Source organism: Miniopterus natalensis, chromosome 8 (genome assembly GCF_054644295.1).
Source record: "Miniopterus natalensis isolate mMinNat1 chromosome 8, mMinNat1.hap1, whole genome shotgun sequence".
NCBI classification, from domain to species: domain Eukaryota; kingdom Metazoa; phylum Chordata; class Mammalia; order Chiroptera; family Miniopteridae; genus Miniopterus; species Miniopterus natalensis.
Genome location: NC_142088.1, coordinates 3,212,989 through 3,234,963, shown reverse-complemented (window position 1 = coordinate 3,234,963; position 21,975 = coordinate 3,212,989). Strand labels below are relative to the sequence as shown.

At 55.9% G+C, this 21,975-nt stretch overlaps 1 protein-coding gene across 1 annotated transcript in view; it reads left to right on the top strand.

Annotated features, from left to right (window-relative positions):
* The first annotated feature begins 364 nt into the window (after window positions 1-364).
* TRPM8 (transient receptor potential cation channel subfamily M member 8) overlaps window positions 365-21,975 on the top strand; it is a 34,919-nt gene continuing 13,308 nt past the window's right edge. The window contains exons 1-16 of the mRNA XM_016204624.2: window positions 365-481; window positions 1,467-1,540; window positions 3,938-4,094; window positions 4,939-5,116; window positions 6,201-6,373; window positions 7,358-7,532; window positions 8,697-8,764; window positions 9,521-9,718; window positions 10,760-10,862; window positions 11,957-12,075; window positions 14,089-14,379; window positions 15,101-15,196; window positions 16,661-16,790; window positions 17,043-17,188; window positions 18,117-18,229; window positions 18,605-18,821. Coding sequence (XP_016060110.2) covers window positions 365-481; window positions 1,467-1,540; window positions 3,938-4,094; window positions 4,939-5,116; window positions 6,201-6,373; window positions 7,358-7,532; window positions 8,697-8,764; window positions 9,521-9,718; window positions 10,760-10,862; window positions 11,957-12,075; window positions 14,089-14,379; window positions 15,101-15,196; window positions 16,661-16,790; window positions 17,043-17,188; window positions 18,117-18,229; window positions 18,605-18,821 — 2,355 coding nt within the window. The remainder of the gene's footprint in view (window positions 482-1,466; window positions 1,541-3,937; window positions 4,095-4,938; window positions 5,117-6,200; window positions 6,374-7,357; window positions 7,533-8,696; window positions 8,765-9,520; window positions 9,719-10,759; window positions 10,863-11,956; window positions 12,076-14,088; window positions 14,380-15,100; window positions 15,197-16,660; window positions 16,791-17,042; window positions 17,189-18,116; window positions 18,230-18,604; window positions 18,822-21,975) is intronic.

Genomic DNA, 21,975 nt, shown 5'->3' with positions numbered 1-21,975 from the left:
TGGTGTCTCCATGGCAGCCGAGGAGGCTCCTGCGATGCCCAAGCGAACGGAAGGCTCCCGATCCTGGGAGGGTACAGCCAGGCCCCTGGGGCCCACGGCTGCTCCGAGTCTCAGGGGGCCCTCCCACCCCCCTCTGCCAAGGTCCTTCTCCCCTTTCAAGGGCCAGGATTCCTCTCCCCAACCCGACAGCCCCATCCTCCGGCTGAGAGGAGCCCCTTGGGGCTGGGAGCGGGGCCTGGGCGCTCGCAAAGGGCAGGGCAGGGCAGGGAGGGCGGAGGGCCCGTGCGATGAAGCTCTCAGCGCACCCCTTTCCTGCCCGTGACCCCAACCCCGCGCCTCCGCCCCGCTCTCCACAGGAGAACAGATGTCGTTCGAGGGCGCCCGGCTCAGCATGAGGAGCAGGAGGAACGGCACGCTGGACAGCACGCGGACCCTGTACTCCAGCATGTCCCGGAGCACAGACGTGTCCTACAGCGAAAGCGTGAGTCGGGCGCCCGGCCCGCCACCCTCGCGTCGGAAAGCGTCGCCTCGGCCATCAGGGCCCTTTGGGGACCGATGCCCCTTCTTTAGAAAGATGATATCCGAACACCTAGGATATTGTCCCGTGGGTTGATTCTGTCGAGTGGAGATGCATTTTCTTTTTTTCTGGGTCGTTTCTCAAGGATCCTCGTTCAAGGTAGTTACTGCAGCCTCAGTAAGTTGCTAAATGATGCCGGAGGGGCTGCGTTTCTTTCCTCACCTTCACGGGGTGTTTGTGTATCTTCTTTTATCCAACGCCGCTCAAGCCTTGGCCGCTTTCCCACGCGGTTGTCTGTCATTCTTAGCGGTTTACGGCTCTTCAGATGTTCCGTTTACCGATCCTATGATTAACAGCTGTTGCAAACGTCTCCTCCCACTTTGAGGAGCGTAGGTATTTTCTAAGTATTTTTCATCTGTTTCCAAAGTTTGCTTCTGCCAATTGGAGGGAAGCCCGTGCACAGCTCATAAAGTCTTTTGGTTGCTCGTCAGAGCCAGGCCCCGGGGACGCCGTACAGCCCTCCCCTGGGGGAGCGGACGCAGCTATGGACCGAGGTTTTGGAATATGTCTCCTCCCAAGAAGCAAGCGGGAGAGGGATGGAGTCTGCAGTTCTGCATTCTTTGTGCTAAACTATCAACAAATGCTTAGATTCCCGCCCCCTCCCCGTAGCCTTAGAGTTGGAAAAATAGAATTTGTCTGTGTATAACGACATTTCTTACAAGATAACCCCAAGTAATTTTTAGAAAAATTCACATTTAGTTACAGAAATTTAAACAAATGCCTTTTTAAAAACGTTGTGCACTCTAGAAGCCTGACCCGGTGAGGATGCCATGACTAGGTAGCAAATTCTTAGAGCCTCGAGGGAAGCGCAGGCCCCGTTTAGTGATCGTCAGTCGCAGCCGGGGGAGAGTGAATCAGTAACGTGCTGTCCGATGTTCTTTCTCCAAAGGACTTGGTGAACTTTATTCAAGAAAATTTTAAGAAACGGGAGTGTGTCTTCTTTACCAAAGACTCTAAGGCCACGTAAGCAACCGTTTTCCCTCCGCATCTGCTTCCATGTTCGAAAGTCAATTATTAACCACCGTTTCGACAGACACACAAACGCTCGCGAGTTCGTTATTAAAGTTCTTCTCATCTTCCAGTTCTCAGAAGTGGTGCGCGAGCAGGAGGAGTTTGGCAAGGGGCTTGAAGCCGGTCCCTGGGGCGAAATCATTTGGCTTTATATTTTTAGCTTTGGTAAAGGCTCCAAGAGAGGCCGTCGCCCCCTTCAGCTCTGCCACGAGCCAGGGGGCCCACCCGAGCGGCCGTGGCGATGCATGTTGCCGCTCTCGAGCGGTCCGCCGGCGACCGTGCCCATGCATGCTCGCCGTCCCGCTGGCTCCCCGCCGCCCGCAGGCTTTGGGCCTTTCCCTGCAGGGGCCGAGCATGCCTGTGGACGGTGCGATGTAGATCAGGCGGCTGAAGGTCTTGGCACGCGTGGCTTCGGGGTGAAGTTCTTGGCGCCACCTGCCAGGGCGATGACCAGGTTGGGCGTTTTCGGGGGCCAGTGCTGGGCTGGCAGCTCACAGAGGGTTTCGGCGTCGGGGTCGCAGGACAGTCGGATGCAGTGTGGGAAGAGGGAACGCGGCAGGGTGGGCAGGTGCTCTCCTGGCCACCAGGGGTGAGCGCGCTTACCTGCTCCTACGGGACCCAGCCAAGGAGGGTCCCCACGGGGGAGTGGAAGGGGAGCAGTAGGCGGGGGGGGGGGGCATGTGGGTGCCACCAAAGGGTCCTCCGAGCCAGCTGGATAACTTGGGGCTTTATTCTGAAGGCAGCGGGGCACCTGGGAGGTGTTTTTCGCAGCGCAGACACAGGATGTTTTAGGGTTCCCGTGTGTTTTAGGGCCTCCTGCAGGGGTGGAAGTGACTACAGACCGGGGAACGGGGCTGAGGGAGGGGAGCTGTGGGAGAGTCACAGTCGATGACCTGCCATTGCTTTCCCGCCTCTTGGGACAGATCTCTGTTCTCCTTGGCCCCCTGGAATTCGTAGCACCCTTCTGAGTCTCCTCTGAAGGCCGGTGGGGGAGGGAAAGGGAGACTCGGGTGGGAGGGGCAGGCAGAGGGAGCCCGGAGGAGGGCGAGCGGTGCCTCCGGGGCCTGGCTTTGCCATGTGAGAGTTTTCCCTGGGGTTGTTCATCTATCAGGAGACCAGGGTCCTCAGGAGACAACGCAGCCTGGACAGGGGAGCCGAGTGGTCATGGATGTGTTTTTAGGTTTTGTTTGTTTGTTTTAGTGCCTTTTTGCTTCTTTTGCATTGCCACTGCCTTTGCCACGCCTCGATTTGCATGTCTGGCACCCCCTAACCAGCAGGCATCGGCCGCCCCACGCGCCAGGTCCAGCCGACGCCTGGCTCGCTTCCAGCCCCCTTGGCAAGCCCCGCGGAGGGGGTGGTGCTGGGACATGCCCGCTGGCAACCAGCTGTGGTCCTCAGCCACTCCCGAGAGGGCACCAGCAACCTGAGGGCAGGAGTCCCGCCCAGTGCCAGCCGATGTGCGGATGCCCGGAGCTCAGCCCAGGCCGACTCCGAGTGGGCTTTCGATCCCTGTGCCACCCCCCGCCCGTCTTGCCACTCTCTGCCATTTCCTGCCCTGCACACGGACCATTTAGCAGACGGTTCAGTTCAGTTCTACTGCACTTTTCGTGGGAAGAGCTAGTGCTCATTCATTGCACAGCTGACCCTCTCCAGCCCAAATTATTGAAAGTCCCCCAAGCAGCTGGTTGATGCCCGGTACGGGGGAAACCATGGTCCTGTAAATTCGGGAACGCGCTGGGCACCTGCTGGGCAAGCAGGCAGGGTTGGCAGCGTGTCCCTGAGACTCACCCAGGGCTCCTGCGTGCTGTGAACCACGAGGGAAGCTGAATATATAGTCTCCAGATCCGTCGGACCTGTTCCCATAATAACCCCACGGCTACTTCGGCAGCGGCTAGACTCCAGGAGGGCAGGTCTGCTCTCCTCAGGCCCCGGCTCTCAGCACAGAGCCAGCTTTTTGGTGGGTGGACAATTAGACAGCAGAGAGAAAACACCAAGATCATTTCCTCCTTTCCCTGCATTGATTTTTAGAGATAGTGGAACGGAGGTTGGGGGGAGGAGAGAGACACATCGATCGGTTGCCTTCGTACAAACCCCAACTGGGGCCCCGGATCAAACCTGCAACCCTTTGGTGCGCAGGACGGTACTCTAACCACTGAGCCACACCAGCCAGGCCCAAGATAGTTTCTAAACAACCACCTGAGGTGCTGGAAAGAGTCTAAATAAAACATGACCGTCAACCCTCCTTTTGTGATCGTTTAAGCTAATAACGTGCGGTGTATTTGAAAAAGCGTGACGGGCTCCTTAAGCAGGTTGATGCATCCTTTTCTCTCCACACGTCTTCCCACCCAGGGAAACCGTGTGCAAGTGCGGCTACGCCCAGAGCCAGCACGTCGAAGGCACCCAGGTCAACCAGCACGAGAAGTGGAACTACAAGAAGCACACCAAGGAGTTCCCCACGGATGCCTTCGGGGATATCCAGTTCGAGACCCTGGGGAAGAAAGGGAAGGTGAGCCGTGGTTTCCTGCTCTTAACCAGTTAATTCCGAGGCTGACACAGCTCAGGTGCCTCCAGTTACCTCCAACTGGCTCATAGGACGGAGGCGGGAGAGATGGGCGGGCGGCCCAGACGCGGTCACAGAAAAAGCTAATCCGAGCAAAAGTGTGAAAGCTGTGACTGGGTTATGCGCAACCGGAAAACTCCGATGGTGGCCGGCTGGTCACCCGGCGGCCTGTCTGCGCACACCTCGGGCGCTCCGGTGACACCCACGCTGACTCACTGCTGCAGGAGGACCGATGACACTTGTGTGAATCATCCTGTTTTGGCACGTGGCTTTCTCGAGCACGCACAAGGCCCCGAATGAGGCCTGCACACACCCACCGCACCCCACACTGCAATCTCACAACGACGTCTCAGCCTCTCCTTGAACCCTCCCGAGTCCCCTGCCTCAGTGACAGAACAGGCAGTGACATTCAGAGGCAGCGGGAAGCCTGGGCCTTGACTCCTCGCGCCCCTAAGCCCCTTCGCCGCAGCCCTGGAAGGTGACCCCGCTCCCCGGGAGGGGCCCGCACAGCTCCCCTCCCTCAGCCCTGCTCCTCAATTGGCAGTCACCTCTACCCCCGGAGGACACCCTAAAACACAACGGGAACCCCGACCTGTGTCCGCACTGCTGGAAACACCTCCCAGGTGCCCCTGCTGCCTTTAGATAAAGCCCCAAGTCCTCCAGCATGGCTTGGGGGGCCCTTTGGTGGCACCCACATGCCCCCAGCCTACGGCTCCCCTAGCACTTCCCCGTGGGGACCCGCCTTAGCTCCCTCCACGGGCCCACCCTGCCGCGTTCCCTCTTCCCACAGTACATCCGCTTGTCCTGCGACACCGACGCCAAAATCCTCTACGAGCTGCTGACCCAGCACTGGCACCTGAAAACGCCCAACCTGGTCATCTCGGTGACCGGAGGCGCCAAGAACTTCGCCCTGAAGCCACGCATGCGCAAGATCTTCAGCCGCCTGATCTACATCGCACAGTCCAAGGGTGCGCGGGGCCCGCGTGGGAGGGCGCCCGGGGCCCATCCCGCCGTGCAAGGTCCTCGGGCACGGAGCGGGTTCTCCTGCGCGGAGTCCGGATGCTCTGGAGCCGGATGACCGACCACGATCTTATAAAATGCGAGAACCTCAAAGGAGCGGGCAGGGAGCTCTGGCAGGCGGGAGTGGGGCGGCTCACAGAGTCGCTTTAAAATCAGCCTCAAGGTGCTTCCTTGTGGGTCATTTAATGCTTCTTTGCATCATCTAAGCTTTTCCTTTCCTTATTTCTACATATAAAGTTGTACCCAGAATATCCTGGCAAACCAACCAGGGACGTTTAATTCGTTTGCTCTTTACATCAAGGATGTGCTTTTGGAAATAACCCCCGTGCCTGGTCGTGAGCACCTGTGAGGGTTTGGCAGAGATCGAGACAAATAACTGCCTTGTTACTTGAAATATCAGCTTCGCATTTTTTCTTTTTAAAAAAATATTTTTATTGATTTTTACGGAGAGAGGAAGGGAGGGGGGAGAGCAAAAAAGAATCACCGACGAGCCGCCCGCCTTCCCCAGCCGCACCCCACGCACCCGCCACGGGGCATCCAGCCCGCAATCCAGGCACGTGTCCCGGCTGGAAATCAAACCAGCGCCCTTTTGGTGGACGGGGAGGACACCTGAGCAACTGAGCCACACCCGCCAGGGCTGCGTTTTTTTCTTTTTAACTTTTTATTATGAAAATTCCTTCAGAAGAGTTACAAGAATAATAAAATGAGCGTTTATAACTCTTCACTTACACTCACCAATTACTAACATTTCCCCACAATTCTCTTTCCATAAATATCTACATATTATGATTTTTTTAATCATCCGAGAGTAAGCTGTAGGCATCATGACAACACCCCTGGCCTGGAGCATCTGCTGAGATGCAGGGAGGGGCTGGGGCTGGGAAGGGGGTCCCCTTGAACTCTGCGTGGGCCACATGGATGCTACGTGGCTTCCCGTGGCCTCATTTGAAAGGGGGGTGTTGCCAGCAGTGAGCACAGGACAGGGGCCTTCCTGAGAGCTGGCTGAGCCTTTGCTTTCTCCCTCGGTGGCAGGCGCTTGGATCCTCACTGGAGGCACCCACTACGGCCTGATGAAGTTCATCGGGGAGGTGGTGAGAGACAACACCATCAGCAGGAACTCGGAGGAGAACATCGTGGCCATCGGCATAGCGGCCTGGGGCATGGTCTCCAACAGGGACACCCTCATCAGGAGCTGCGATGTTGAGGTACGAGCGGGACGGGAGGAGGCCTGTGAGGTCACGAGGGAGAGAGGCCATGGCGTGGGGCTCTGGCCTGAACGTTGGGATGGAGTCAACTCGTGGGAAAGTTGGCCTTGCAGGGAAGGCCTTTGGGACCTCAGGAATGAAAAACAAAGAACTCCTGGGGAGGAGTTGCCAACGGATGTGTTTGGTTCATTAAAACCCGTTCCCGCCAGCTGTGACCGGGTGGCTCAGTGGGTTGGAGCGTTGTCCCGTACTCCAAAAGCTTGCAGGTCTGACACCCAGTCAGGGTACGTACCTAGGTTGCGGGTTCGATCCCTATGTCTCAGGTGCTTACAGGAGGTCACCAATAGATGTTTCTCTCTCTCTCTCTCTGCTCCTCCCTTCTACTCTTTCTAGAAAATCAATGGAAACATCCTCAGGTGACAATTAAAAAACAAAAACATATTCATTTTCTAATCCCTAGACCCTGGCATAGGTCTTGCCATGTGATAGATTGCAAACAAATATGCATGTGTACATATCAATGTCCACCTCAAATATATGTGTGTGTGTATATGTATATACGTGTGAATATATATGTGTGCGCATCTGGATATGCATATATACATGTGTGTGTGTGTGTGTGTGTGTGTGTGTATATATTTAGGTATATATGTGCTATTCTTTCCTGAATGCTATCAGTTTCAATATATTTATTCAAAAGAGCACTCGTGATGGAGCAAGAACTGGATTGGGAATCTGATCCTTGCACTGTCACTGGTCACTTCTGTAAGTGACCCACCCATTTCGAGCCTTCATTTCTTCGTACTGAAATGAAGGCCTGAACTGTAAGATCTCTAAGACGTTCCCAACTTAGGACTCTGGGAGGAGGCATCGGTGTAGTTGAACCCAAAGGGTTAGCCTTCCTAGAAGCCTATAAAAATGTCACCGCGCATCTTGGCCGACACACAGAAGAATCTCAAAGAGCGGCTTCTGTGTGCTTCCCAGGGCTACTTCTCAGCTCAGTACATCATGGACGACTTCAAGAGGGACCCGCTGTACATCCTGGACAACAACCACACCCACCTGCTGCTGGTGGACAACGGCTGCCACGGGCATCCCACGGTGGAGGCGAAGCTCCGCAACCAGCTGGAGAAGTACATCTCCGAGCGCACCATCCAAGGTGAGGGCTCAGGGCGCGGGACGCTGGACAGACGCGACCACAAGCGGCCGCAGCAGCACCGACGCAGTGGCTGCCCGTTAACGAGCGAAGCGCCGCGAACCCGCCCAACCAGGCGTCCTCTTGCCAGAGAAGAGCTGCTGTTTCTCTTCTTTCTTCAGCACGCTAGGAATGCTTGGCCAGGATCCCTGTGACGGTGCCCTTCAGCGTCCCCGAGCGAGGACACTCGCTGCCCTGTGCCCCTCTGCTGTGCCAGGACAGGAAGCCTGCTGCCCCTTCTGCTAGACACCACTTTAGGACAGATAAAACCCACGGTGGCACCTATGAGCTCACGGCGCAATGCAGTGAGCATCGTGGAGAAACCGTAAAACCAACCCGCGAGTTTAACAGCGGAATGCTTTGCTTCTTTGCGCCTTGGCTATTTCTATGTAATAGAGCCACCTAAATAAGGGGAGGGCACAGCAATCGAGTGAAAGCCTTTATTTGCCCCAGAAGGTGACACCCCCTCTTTCCCTGTCACTGAGCTGTGTCCGGGGCTGGAACCGGATTGCTGTAATGTAACCAGGGACTCCACAGGGGGACCTGCCGGGGGTGTTCCCAACCTTACACCTGCATCAGGGGGCACCCAAGGGAGGAAGACCCCCTTGAGAGAACACGTAGTTGTACACATTTTTCACCCACTCGGGAAAGCATGAAGGGCGATGCAACTGAGTGAGTGTACCTGCCATGAGGATAGACTGGAACCTGGCCTACTACATCTTAGCAGGTGTAAATCATTGACGGACTTGAGCACTTTAAATACCAGTAAGCAGTTGCAGCATGGCCTGTGCCATGCTGTTAGTGGTTAGGGACACAATGACACATCTATGCCGATGAAGGGATAAATAGTCCAGTCCATGAGGCCTGTAGCCGTGTCACCCCACCCCAGGGCTCACAGGGCAGGAGCTCCTGTCCCACTCCCCCTTGACGTAGGTGAGTCTTTCCTTAAAAATAAAGAATAGGTGTAGTTTATTTGGTTAAAAATATTTTTATATGTATATCATCATTTTTAAATGTGGGATTATGACCAAACCCCGTAGATGGTCATTAAGAATTTATCAAATAGGTTATTCTACGTTGAGTATTTCTAATGAGCCCCGAAATAAGTTCTGCGTTCATGTTTTCCAGATTCCAACTATGGTGGCAAGGTCCCCATTGTGTGCTTTGTCCAAGGAGGCGGAAGAGAGACGTTGAAAGTGAGTCTTGGTTTGGTTTTCTAGAAGACTGGTTAACAAACTCACTCATCCAATTTGCATTTTCAGGGTTTGGGGGCTCACCTAACCTAACCTGATGGATTATTTTTACTACGGCAAGTAGGTAGCATTTTCCCAACCACACAATGTTTTCCTAACAGGCCTAGGCTGTCTCCTCAGCTAAGATTTAGGAGGATTTGCAGCGACATGAGTAGCCTGAAAACTCAGTGTTGGCTTTGGCCACCCACCTGCCAAAGAGAAGGGTTGGCATGAACTCATGAGACTTAAGGATCGTAATCAGCGTGTATTTTCGTTGCCACCCCGTCTGCGTGGAGACGAGCTGCGAGCAGGCACACACAGAGCCCCTGGAGCCCGCCCACCCACGCGCCAACAGCAAACATTTGGTTTGCTTCTGATTGAAAATAAAACCCCAGAGAGAAAAGCGCAGGGTGACGTGTCGATGTGTCTGGCTCACCACCTTGACCTAGAACAGGGGTGGGGAACGTCCCTTTGGTATACGGCCCGAGAAATCATTTGGTCTGGCCCTGCCAAGGCAACCGCAGGAGGGACTTGAAATTCAGTAAATCGAGGAGCTTTTTGCATAGCTCATTTTTAAGTTGATAATTTTGTATGGCCCATGAATGATGTTATAAATACCCAAATGGCCCTGGGCAGAAAAAAGGTTCCCTGCCCCTGGCTTTGAACCTCGGTCCCGAGCTGGCTTTCTGGTTGTTGAGAACATCTCTCCCTCGATCCCAGGCCATCAACACCTCCATCAAGAGTAAGATCCCCTGCGTGGTGGTGGAGGGCTCGGGGCAGATCGCCGACGTGATCGCGAGCCTGGTGGAGCTGGAGGACACCCTGACCTCGTCCATCGTCAAGGAGAAGCTGGTGCGATTCTTACCCCGCACGGTGTCCCGGCTGCCCGAGGAGGAGACCGAGAGCTGGATCAAGTGGGTGAGTTGTGGGGCAGACTTCTGAGGACCAAGAAAAAGGGGAGCCACGTTCACGGGAAGGGAGAGCACCTTCCCTGCTCCCACCTCCACTAGCAGCTGTGGGTGTTTCACACTTTCTCAGCGACTTTGAAACTGGGCTCTGGCCCAAACCAATTTCTTGGTGGGGCTGGAAGTTAAACGACTCTCCAGGCCTCCGTAAGGGGAAGGAGGAGCACACGGGTTTGCACTCAGGTCTGTCTGTTTGCAAAGCCGGCCGGCCCTCTTTTTTTTATAATTTTTTTTAAATTCTCACCCAAGAATATATGTTGTTATTAATTTGAGAGAGAGAGGAAGGGGGGAGAGAGAGAGAGAGAGAGAGAGAGAGAAACATCGATGTGAGAGAGAAACATGGATCGGTCGCCTCCCCTACGCGCCCCGGCTCCCTTCCTCCTCTAGAGGGAGCACTTCCTCCCCAGGTTCCCCCTCCAAGGCCTGAAACCGTGGAATTCGGGGGCTCTGCCTGTCCCCCAGCTCTTTGATTTTAAAAAATGTTTTACAGTTACAATCACAGAAACCCCACAAAGGATGTTACGGCAAATCCCTTCTCTCTTTATCCAACCATGGAGTCTTCTGGGCTCTTGTTCACGTTGAACCCTCCCCGCCTATGGTTTAAGTCCGTATGACCACACGTGGGTGATTTCTGTGGTAGCCTGTTGCCCTTTCCTCATTTATTCCCTTGTTCAACAGTTGAGCACCATGTGCCAGGCTTGGCCAAACACACACACACGCACTCCCCTGGCTAATGGGTCCCTCAGCTTTTTGATATGTGTGCCCTTGCATAATCTTTATTCTCACTGTGGTCAAGGACTTCTCATCCCAATTTAGAAATTACACTGTGTGGGCACAGGAACGGGGTGGGGGTGGGTCTGGAACTCCCTTGTAGATGATATTTTTCTAAAAGTGGAATAAAAGATTTCTCACTGAAAGAGCAAACTTCATGCTGCTAATGCTCCCAATGTCTAAAACCAGTTGGCCGACAACCCTGTGCTTTAAATGTCACCAGCTCAAAGAAATTCTCGAAAGTTCCCACCTGTTGACAGTTATTAAGATGGAAGAAGCTGGGGACGAAATTGTGAGCAACGCCATTTCCTACGCGTTGTACAAAGGTGAGTGAAAACAGCCGCTCCGGAAGCCTCCGCTCTGCGTAGCTCCCTGTGACTTGCTTTCATTTGTTAAATGGCTTTATTGAAATGCAACCTTGCGCTTAGTCTTGATTATTTTAGATTGGGAGCTAGAGTAACCACTGTCGAGCTGCTGAGTTAAATCTCCTTGGTTATGTATTTTTAAGAGAACAAAAATTTTTATGTCATTAAAATGCTGGTCAGAGCCGACCACAGGACTCTTCGAAGACCTGTCTCTGACAGTGGCTTAACATTGTTTTCTGTGTCTCAGACGCCTCTGAGGGTGTCACAAAGCCACGGGCGCTTGTCCCAGGGTTCCGCATACATGCACACACATGCACGCACATACGTCGCACACGTCGATGATGCTGCATCAATTTCAGGGTTTCCAAAACCCCTGAAGCCTAGGAGTGACGCTCAGGTGAAAACCTCTCACCTGTGACCTTTGCTGCCTTCGAATCTCAGCAGAGTGGATGTTACCTGAAGTAGGTAGAACCTGGGCGGAGCCCAGCTAGAGCTGAGCTGCCTGATTGCAGGGGGAGGTGCGCAGAGCAGGGCAGCCACGTAGGAAGATGCGAGTCACACATTTCCCATTTACTGGAATCATTCTTACTGTGCTTGCCAGGAATCTGGTTGTAAGAATATCTATTAAAATAGGATTATATCTGTAGAGAAACATAGATCAGGATGTATTCGCTCTGGGAAAGACAAGCAGAACGCTATTGGAATATGGGATCATTTCGTGGATGTAGATATAGTGTGAGTCAGATACGGTCCCTGGGAGACAACATTCGTGGAGTCTGAATCTACGGAAACAGGTCCACATACCACAGTTACGTGGTTAGGATAGGAAGTGGGAAGGTGTTATCCCCACCTGAATCGACCCTATCGTACACTTGGGGACATACAGAATATTGATAAGAATGGCTGACAATTAAGGAAAACAACAGCTGTGAGTGCTTCTAGGAGGGCCTGCTGAGGACCCCCCGGGGGGTGGCTCTGATAACCGGCCGGGCCGCGAGGTTCTCGCCCTCACTTCCAGGGCTTTGGTGAGCTGACCCTCCGCTGTCCCCTTGCAGCCTTCAGCACCAACGAGCAAGACAAGGATAACTGGAATGGGCAGCTGAAGCTTCTGCTGGAGTGGAACCAGCTGGACCTGGCCAACGACGAGATTTTCACCAACGACCGCCGCTGGGAGGTAAGGGAGCCGCTCTCCTGGGTTGTTCCAGTGTCAGGGCCGGTCCATTTCTGACACGGTCTCCGGCATCGGCCCTTGTATGGGGCCCTCTCCCGGGCCATCAGAGTCGCCACGCCTCCCTCTCCTCTTCTGAGGTCCCGGACAACAGAGCTGACCTAGTAGGTTTGCTGTGAAGAGAGAAAAATAAACTCGCCCGTGGGAGGCAACCTCGGCCACGACGTGAGAGCTGCTTCTCCATCCGGGTGCAGGGGGCAGCTCTCCTGGGAGCCGACGGGCAGGAAGATGGGGAAGGTACGCGCCGGATGATCAGAAGGAGCTCAGCTGCAAACGAAGTCAGCCGTTCCCGGTTTACACCCGGCCCCGCCTTCCCGGCCAGGTTCCGATCAGAGAATCGCAGCAGCGAGGTGGCGTCGGGGGAAGTAGCGCAACCTGGCTGAAGACGCTCAGTGCATGTCTCAGAGCTGGAGCATCAGGGCTCCCAGGCAAATGAGCACCTGCCACATGGACGCTCCACGTCCGATAAACAGGATTTTTTCCAATATAGTGACTTTTCTCACTTTCAGTTTGATCAGAGTCGCAGAACCACACTTTCCTGCGCCGTTCTCTTGTGTAAACTGAAGTGGAATCAGCCCCGGGAGCTCTGTCCCGGGGGAGCAATCACGGGCCGTCACACTTGCACCCGCCAGGCCGTGTGGGTCTTTGTTCTCAGCTCCTCTGAATGGATTGGAGTCTCTCGTGAGCAGCTGGGGCCTATTTCGTTTTACGCACGTGTGCATAGATCTGAAGGCGCACGCGTTTCATAACCGCCATCCCTCGCAGCCGGGTTCGGAAAACGCTTCTAGGCCTTCTGTTGTACGATCAATGACGAGGACTTGATTTATATTAACAGGTGATCAATTTTAATAAGGGAATGCAAATAAAGTAATGGCTTATGGATTTTTAAATTATTCATTCCCGCAGCAAGCGTTCTCTTGTGTTTGGTCTTTGCATTTAATCAACCCTATTGCACATCGCCAAGATTTAGTCAAGGGAAGGTAGAATTATAAGTGGATGTAGCTAACTGGTCTGCGGATGGATCCCTGTGTGGGAGATGCTCTATGTAAGTAAGGTCAGACGGTGCAAACAAACATAAACTCAGGCACGCATTGAACTGTGCACTTAATCTTATTAACTCAGCCCGAGACAGGGAAGGGCGAAGGGCAGGACTGTTAGCTGTACGGGTGGGCTCTGGAGCCTGCCCATCTGCATGACCGGCTTAACCTCTGCCAGTCACTTAACCTCTCTGCGCCTCAGTTTCCTCGTACCGTGGGGGGTTGGAGCGTGCTCCAGCTGGCTTGCAGAAGCGGGCTGCTAAAGTTTTAGAGATTTTGGGAGTCGGTAGTTAAATACCACCATTATTAAAAATTCAACTATAGCCTGGCCGGTGTGGCTCAGTGGATTGAGCATGGACCCATGAACCAAGAGGTCAGTCGTTTGATTCCCGGTCTGGGCACATGCTGGGGTTGTGGGCTCAATCCCCAGTAGGGGGCGCACAGGAGGCAGCCTGTCTCGTCGATATTTCTATATCTCTCCCTCTCCCTTCTTCTCTCTCCAAAACAAAAATCAATAAAAACATTATTTTTTTAAAAATTCAGCTACATAAACTTAGAATGAAATATATTTTATTAACAAAGGTAACAAATAGTCAAAACTCATTGCTTTCTAATTATTTTACTACATTTATTATTATCTAGGCTCTGGGCCTTATTTCTGTCTATCGTGTCTGCATGCTGGGAAAACTGCGTGTTGCGCTCCTCCAGGTCTATTTCCAGTTCTGGGTTCAGTGATGCTGCTCTGGCAGCTGGAAGTGAGCCGTAGTGGCAGCATTTACACCACAGGAATTGGCAAGGACTACAAAGCGGGGTCTGTTATTTCCTCCCAGAGAGCTGGTCGTTAAACACGGACCAGCCACGAGCCTAGCGTTTCCTCTCTTGGGCTCAGGGCGTGAGCACTCTCTCTGCTCTTTCTCTTTAGTCCGCTGACCTTCGGGAGGTCATGTTCACGGCCCTCGTAAAGGACAGGCCCAAGTTCGTCCGCCTCTTCCTGGAGAACGGCCTGAACCTGCGGAAGTTTCTCACCAACGACGTCCTCACCGAGCTCTTCTCCAACCACTTCAGCACCCTTGTCTATCGGAACCTGCAGATCGCCAAGAACTCCTATAACGACACCCTCCTCACCTTCGTCTGGAAGCTGGTGGCCAACTTCCGGAGGAGCTTGAGGAAGGAAGACAGAAACAGCAGGGACGAGACGGAGGCAGAGCTTCACGTACGTGCTGGGAGGACTGTCTGCTTGAGGGCTCTGGTCTCCTGAGTCTTCCTTCGAAACAGTTTCTCTGCCTCCCCCTTTTCCACTCCCCACCTCGTTGCTGTCAGGTAGCGAACACGGTGGCGTTCTTACTTTTTTCCACTGCCTTTACTTCAGATAACAGGCCTCCCTGGTGAGTTTTCGCGTGTCTGCTTCATGCTCTGCGCTATAGTTCAAACTGCTTGCTGCAGCTTTTCTTTTTAAACTTTTAAAAAATACGTTGTTATTGATTTTAGAGAGAGAGGAAGGGAGAGGGAGAGAGATAGAAACATCGATGAAAGAGAGAAATATCATCCATCGGCTGCCTCCTGCACGCCCCCTACTGGGGGTCGAGCCCACATCCCGGGCATGTGCCCTGACCGGGAATCGAACCACTGAGCTCTTGGTTCATGGGTCGACGCTTAACCACTGAGCCATACTGGCCGGGCTACGGTTTTTCTTAATCTCAAAGCGCAGGGCATAGGGACACGTGAATGGCTGCCTGCTCCCGTCTTAGCCTTCTGGACATGATCTGCCTAACGTTGCATCCCTGTGCTGGGAGGGTGGGTCCATCCGCCGAGTACAGAGCCTCCGGACACGGGGCTCTCTGCTGGGGCCCCCCGGCCCCCGTTTCTCTTCCCAGAGTATTGCAGTTAAAGTGGCCCCCCCTTTGCACTGCTGACCACATGCTCTGACCCCCCAGGACGTGTCCCCCATCACTCGGCACCCCCTGCAAGCGCTCTTCATCTGGGCCGTCCTGCAGAACAAGAAGGAACTCTCCAAAGTCATTTGGGAGCAGGTGAGTGCACGCCCGCGCCCGTGTGCCTCCCTGGGGCCGCTCCGGCCTCTGCAGGCCCTCCCTGGGGCCACTCCGGCCTCTGCGGGCCCTCCCTGGGGCCGCTCCGGCCTCTGCGGGCCCTCCCTGGGGCCGCTCCGGCCTCTGCGGGCCCTTCCTGGGGCTGCCCTGGCCTCTGCAGGCCCTCCCTGGGGCCGGTCCGGCCTCTGCAGGCCCTTCCTGGGGCCGCTCCGGCCTCTGCGGGCCCTCCCTGGGGCTGCCCTGGCCTCTGCAGGCCCTCCCTGGGGCCGGTCCGGCCTCTGCAGGCCCTTCCTGGGGCCACTCCGGCCTCTGCGGGCCCTCCCTGGGGCCGCTCCGGCCTCTGCGGGCCCTTCCTGGGGCTGCCCTGGCCTCTGCAGGCCCTCCCTGGGGCTGGTCCGGCCTCTGCAGGCCCTTCCTGGGGTTGGTCCAGCCTCTGCAGGCCCTTCCTGGGGCCGCTCGGGCCTCTGCAGGCTCGCGCCTGGTCTAAAGCGCCCTCTGTGCGAGGGAACGTCTGCGGTCGGGTGAAGGCGGCTGCGCCTGTTCCCGTGTCGGCGGAGGTGTGTCTGGGAGGAGAGGTCCCCGGAAGGGAGCTGTGCTTGGTGGGCGATCCCACAGGCACCTGCTGCCGATGAGGGTTTCTTTTTATTTTATTAGTGATTTCTTTCTTTCTTTTTTTTTAACCTTCACGTGAGGATATTTTTTTCCATTGCTTTTCAGAGAGAGTGGAAGGGAGGGAGAGAGAGAGAGAAACATCGATGTGAGAGAGACACATCAGTTGGTTGCCCAGGGTTCGGGCCTGTAACCGAGGTACGCGCCCTTGACGAGAATTGAACCCGAGGCCCTTCGGTCCACAGGCCGACACCCTAACCATTGAGCCAAACCATCCAGGGCCACATGAGGTTTTTAAATTTAATTTTTAAAATCAATTTCTAGCCTTATTGCATCATGGACAGGAAGTAGGGCCTGGACACGTCTGCTTTGGGAAACTTACTGAGATTTTTCTTTGTGATTTAACACCTAACGATGTTTTGTAAATGATTTATGGACGGCTGGAAAGAAGCAACGTTCCCCATCTTTAGTGTGTAAAGTCGGGTATTCAATACCGAGCTCACACACAGCCTTCCCGCCTGCACCATTGGGGGTCCGTGGCCTGCTCCGCTCCCCATCTTTGGGCTGTTCAGTTGGTGGTGGGTCATCAGGCCTCCCACTGTCACGTCTCACTGTCAATTTCTCGGGCACTCATCTCACTATTTTCCTTCCATGTGCTGATTCCACGTTCAAGACGATTTTCTGCCCATTGCAAATTTTGCTTTAAGTCATAACAAATCAGTGCAGGTTTGACCATCTCTGCCTTTGCCGTGAGTCTGTCCCCATCTGAGGTTAGTGTGGACGCGACCGCTTGAAGGGCTTACGCATTAACCTTGACCTTCTCCGCCCTCCTCAAAGACCAGGGGCTGCACCCTGGCAGCCCTGGGAGCCAGCAAGCTCCTGAAGACCCTGGCCAAGGTGAAGAACGACATCAACGCCGCTGGCGAGTCCGAGGAGCTGGCCAACGAATACGAGACGCGCGCAGTGGGTAAGGCCCCCGAGCGGAGCGACGTGGGCGCAGGCTCCCCGGGAGCTGTGCTGGGGATGGTGCGGAAGGGGGATCCCCGTGTTCAGTAAAGAATTACGTCGTCCCGGCATTTTCCATGCTTTTCACAAACCAGGGGGCTCCCGCCCTGGCTCTCCTTGCAGTCGGTGATGGCTGGGGGATGGGGGAGGACAGTTTGGGGTGTCGGCCGGCCCCGCCTCAGCCCCCCTCTCTCTGGTGCTGATGTGACCGCAGAGCTGTTCACGGAGTGTTACAGCAGCGACGAAGACTTGGCGGAGCAGCTGCTGGTCTATTCCTGCGAGGCCTGGGGGGGCAGCAACTGCTTGGAGCTGGCGGTGGAGGCGACCGACCAGCATTTCATCGCCCAGCCCGGGGTCCAGGTAAACAGCGCACGGCCACGGCCAGGAACGTGCCTTTACGTCAGGTGCTATTAGCGACATCGAAAACTCTCAGCGACCAATGGCACCTTCAGTGTGAAAGCCACGGCAGGAGAAGGCGGGTGGTGCTACGGGAGACGGAGGCGTCTGAGGCCTGTGCTTCGGGGGATGGGGCAGGATCGGGGACACCCTCTGAGTTTCCGCAAAGCAAACAGCACAGCAGCTCGGTTACCGGCTGGGTCTCGACTCGGCGCCTGGGTCTCCACCCACCGTCTCCCTAACCGGGTGTGTGGTGATGGGCCAGGTTGCGCAAGCTCTCGGGCCTCGGTTCCTCACCTGTGAAATGGGCACACACAGGGGTTACAGGTAGGGGATTTGGTGAGATAACCTCTGGAAGGTGGCTGCTGTTTCAGGGGTGCCCCGTCAGTAGGAACAGCAGTGGGAAACGGGTGTGGAAAGGACAAGGCCGGGGGAGAGGTTTTCTGCACCGATTTAAATTCCCATCGGTTTGCACCTAGCGTCTCCGCTTGCAGGGGGAGGCACAGTCCCAGCGGGCGGGGTCTGGGTGGGAATGACGGACGGGCTAATGCTCGCCTGCCCCCCACGATCACCCTTCACCTTCACCGCGCGCTCTGAGGTGAACGTCGCCCCCCTGCACCGACGAGCATTCAGGAGCCAGGGGAGGTCCCGGAACATTCTCTGGGTCGCGCTGCTGGGACGTAGAAGTGGGATTTGATCCATGTTCATTGTCCACGCAGCCAGTAGCTAGCAGGGTGCCTATGGAAAACCGCCCGTGACGTCAGCTAAGCTGGGCTGGGAAAGAGCCCTATTTACTTGGGGAGGCGCAAGGGCCGGGGAGGAAGGCTGCGCACCTTCCCGAGCGTCACTGTCCTGATAAGGACCCGCGTCCCTTGTCTCTGTTCCCCGGTAGAATTTCCTATCCAAGCAATGGTACGGGGAGATTTCCCGAGACACCAAGAACTGGAAGATCATCCTGTGTCTGTTTATGATACCCTTGGTTGGCTGTGGCTTTGTATCATTCAGGTATGAAACCAAGACACGTGGTCGTGCGTGTGTGTGCGTGTGTGCGCGTGTGTGCGCGTGTGTGTGCGTGTGTGCGCGTGTGTGCGCGTGCTCCCGGGTAAAGGGCTATAAGGCCGGGACCTTAGCTGTTCACTCTGCCACCTGTTCGGTCATCCCTGGCTCTCCCCGGGTTTGATCTCAGACGGGTGGAGGTGGGGCCGTGTCTCCCTCTCGCAGGCGGAATTTGGGTTGGTTGGCCACGAAATGCCACGGGCTGGCTTTCGGCCGGCCCGCCTCAGATGGGCCTGACCCCGCCCCAGCCACGGTCTGGGGTCCGTGTCCGGAGGGAGGGCCGCGGCTCACGCGACGCAGCGACGACGCCCTTGGCCCACCTAGGAAGAAGCCGGTGGACAGGCACCGGAGGCTCCTGTGGCGCTACGTGGCCTTCTTCACCTCCCCGTTCGTGGTCTTCTCCTGGAACGTGATCTTCTACATCGCCTTCCTCCTGCTCTTCGCCTACGTGCTGCTCATGGACTTCCACCCGGTGCCGCGCCTGCCCGAGCTGGTCCTCTACGCGCTGGTCTTCGTCCTGCTCTGCGACGAAGTGCGACAGGTAGGAGGGTCCCTCCGGGGCCCCCTTCCCTCCCTCGGGGGCGGCGGCTTCCTCACACCCGGGGGGGGGGGGCAGAAATGCTTCTGAAGTCCCAAAGGCATTATTTCCCCCAAATAAATGTGCCCGTTCGGCGGTGGCCCGTGAACTTCTCGGCGTCTCAGCCCTCGGGAGGGTGCTGAGCACCGGGCGCGCCCTTGGCTCGGTAACGAATGGTCACCCGGCGGCCAGAGCGGGTCCCAGGAGCGCAGGGACCCCGGGCTGTGGGTCACTCCCGTCCACCAGCAGCGTCGGTGCTCTGGCCAGTGCCCGTCGCCAGGGGAGGCAGCGGGAGGAGTGGCAGGGCAGTGGGAGGGCTGTCAGCTCAGAGCTTCTTAATGCCCCACCCGTCGGAAAGTCACGGAGACCCTGTGGACTTCAGTGGCTCTGTGGATTATTCATGGCGATTTTCCGCAGTTTCCTGGGATCTGTATTTTTTTTTGCACCCTCTCTCCACCACCGAATCCGAAATGTTAGCCCAGGCCTGGCCCGGAGCAGGTGCTCAGCTCCTGATTTTTGAATAAATATCGATGGGGAACAACAGTGCTGTCCCCAAACCTTTATAAAAAAAGCAATCCCAGCAAATCCATTTAGGTGTAGCCATTTACAGACGAGCCCAAACCCTACATCATATCCATTCGACACGTAGGGCCCAGGTGCCATGTGCTGCAAGAGATCTGGGGGGTCGGAGAACGCCGCTCTCGACCTCGCAGAGCCTCTGCCTCGTAAAGGAATGTTAAGTTGGTTTCAACGATCATGTCGCCTCTCGTAGGCTTGTCTGCCGGCCCCCAGGAGTCCTGGAAGGACTCCGAGGCTCTGTCTGTTCTCAGCAGGAGGGGATGTGTCTCGACCAGTTAGTGGTCTGCCCTGGGTGTGAGGGGTGGGAGGCGTCCGCCTTCCCTTGCCCAGTAGGTGGGACGTGCAGATGAGGGGTGGACACAGGGTGGAGGTGGTGGAAGAAGGTAATGACACAAGTCGGTGTTGAGCGTGGCTTTCTGTCCACCAGAAACTCGCCCCCAGGACAGGACCTGCTGACATGCAGAGATTTCTGTGACCCCAGATGGGCCCCCTTAGAGCCCCAAGCCCTGACTCACGAGGCCGCAGCTCAGTCCAGCTTGTGCCTTCCTGTAAGTGGGCTCCGGCCACTGTGACACGGCACCCGCAGCCGGGTGGCTCACGCGGCGGAAGCTCAGTCTTGTTTCTGGAAGCCTGAAGCTCAAGATCAGGTTGTCTGAGGCTGGCTCTTCCCGAGGGCTGTGAGGGAGAATCTGGGCGTGCCTCAGGCTCTGTGATTCCTTGACTCACAGAGGTGTCCCCGGAACCCTGTCCTCAGGCCCTCGGGGCGCCCTCCCTGTGTGCGTGTCTGTGTCCACACTTTCCCTGGGCACAGGGACACCCAAATCCGGGGACCGATCCATTCCCGCATGCTCTCAACACTTCTCCGCCAGTCCCGTTCCCGACCCCGCCTCCCCCAGGGCATCAGGACCCGGAAGCTGCGCAGTGACAGTCCAGACACTGTTTGCTTCCTCCGGGCACCTGAAGGAGCCACGAGGTCCAGAGGGAGGACTGGCCCTGGGCTGCCTTGGAGGGCAGAGGTGGCCTGGATGGAGGATGCCGGGAGACCCTGCTCATTCACGCATCCTGTCTTTCAACACCTATTTACTGAGCCCCTACTATGTGCCAGGCGCTACTTTAGAGGCTGGGATACAGCAATGAAGCAGCAGATATCTCTGACCTTCGGGAGCTTTCTATCAGTTAGAGACAGTCGGGGGGGTCCCCTCCAGGAGCCGCCAAGGAGAGGAGGGCCACCCCCAATGAGCGAGTCTTACATTTACTGGGGCCTTGGCCCAGGGGACTGGCAACAGTGAAACTCGTCCTTAAGTCACAAACACGTATGTACAAATTCAGACGTACATTTAACTACTCAGCCACTCATTCGGGTCCTGCAGGGAGGAGACTCAGGACAGCTGGGTTTGGCTGGGAGAAGGGCCCTGGGCAGGTGCTGTGCGAAGTGGTGCCCAAGAGAGACCCTGGGTGGGAGCAGATGGTGGGCAGGTGGGGGAACCTCAGGGAGGGAAGTGGGCCTCGGAGGTGCTGGGTGAGCAACGCACTTGCCACTCCTGGGTCCGGAGGCGGGGAGGTGATGCCCACAGGGCCTGGCTGAGCCCCGGCCACTATGCCTACCTTCAGAATGGGCGATGTTTGATCCGGAGGGGGATAACCAGGACCTATAGCTCTGTGCAGGTGTTTTTTCTCTTATTTACTTATTTATCCTTACCTGAGGATATTTTTTCTATTGATCTTTAGAGAGAGTGGAAGGAAGGTGGGGGGAGGGGGGGACATCGATGTGAAAGAGACACATCGATTGGTTGCCTCCTGCACAGGCCCGGACTGGGGCTGGGGATGGAACCTGCAACCCAGGTGTGTGCCCTTGACCGTGAATCGAACCCGTGACCCTTCGGTACGTCGGCCCACGCTCTAACCACTGGGCAACACTGACCAGGGCTCTTCTCTTTATTTTTACAAGTGGCATTTGAGGGGGGCCGCGTCCATGCAGCAACACCGTGTACTGAGGCGACGGTGTGGCTGGGAGCGTGGGTTCAAGGGCAGCCCTGCCCTGGTCTGAGCGGAGTCTGCAGAACACAGCCGGGAAGGGCCTTGTCGTGAAGGGAGTTCGCCACTGGGGGTCGCTGTTTCCCTTCGGGCCTGCAGGCTCCTGCCCTGGGCATCCTCCCCTGGGTTGGGTCCCTCCGACCGGCCTGCCGTTCTGAGGGTCTGGTGCAGCCTTAATTAACCCCATTCCCACCTGTTAAAAAACCAAACCCAAGGAGGACGTGACTGTTATAGATTGTGTCTGGGTGTCAAGCCCCGTGTATCCCCACGTCTCCTCCCCCGGGGACAGATGCCCCTGCGCTAAACTGGAATTTTTAACCGAGGCAGTCACTAAGCTCCAATACAGTCACTAAATAACTCTCGGGTCCACGAAACTGATCGTGGCTGTTTGTTTAAAGTAGTTCCATTGTCCCCTGGTGGAGAGCACTGTGCCGCCTGGGGGCCCTTTGAACCCCCAAATCCCAAAAGATATGATGAAGTAGGGCCCCAGGACTTTATGAATACA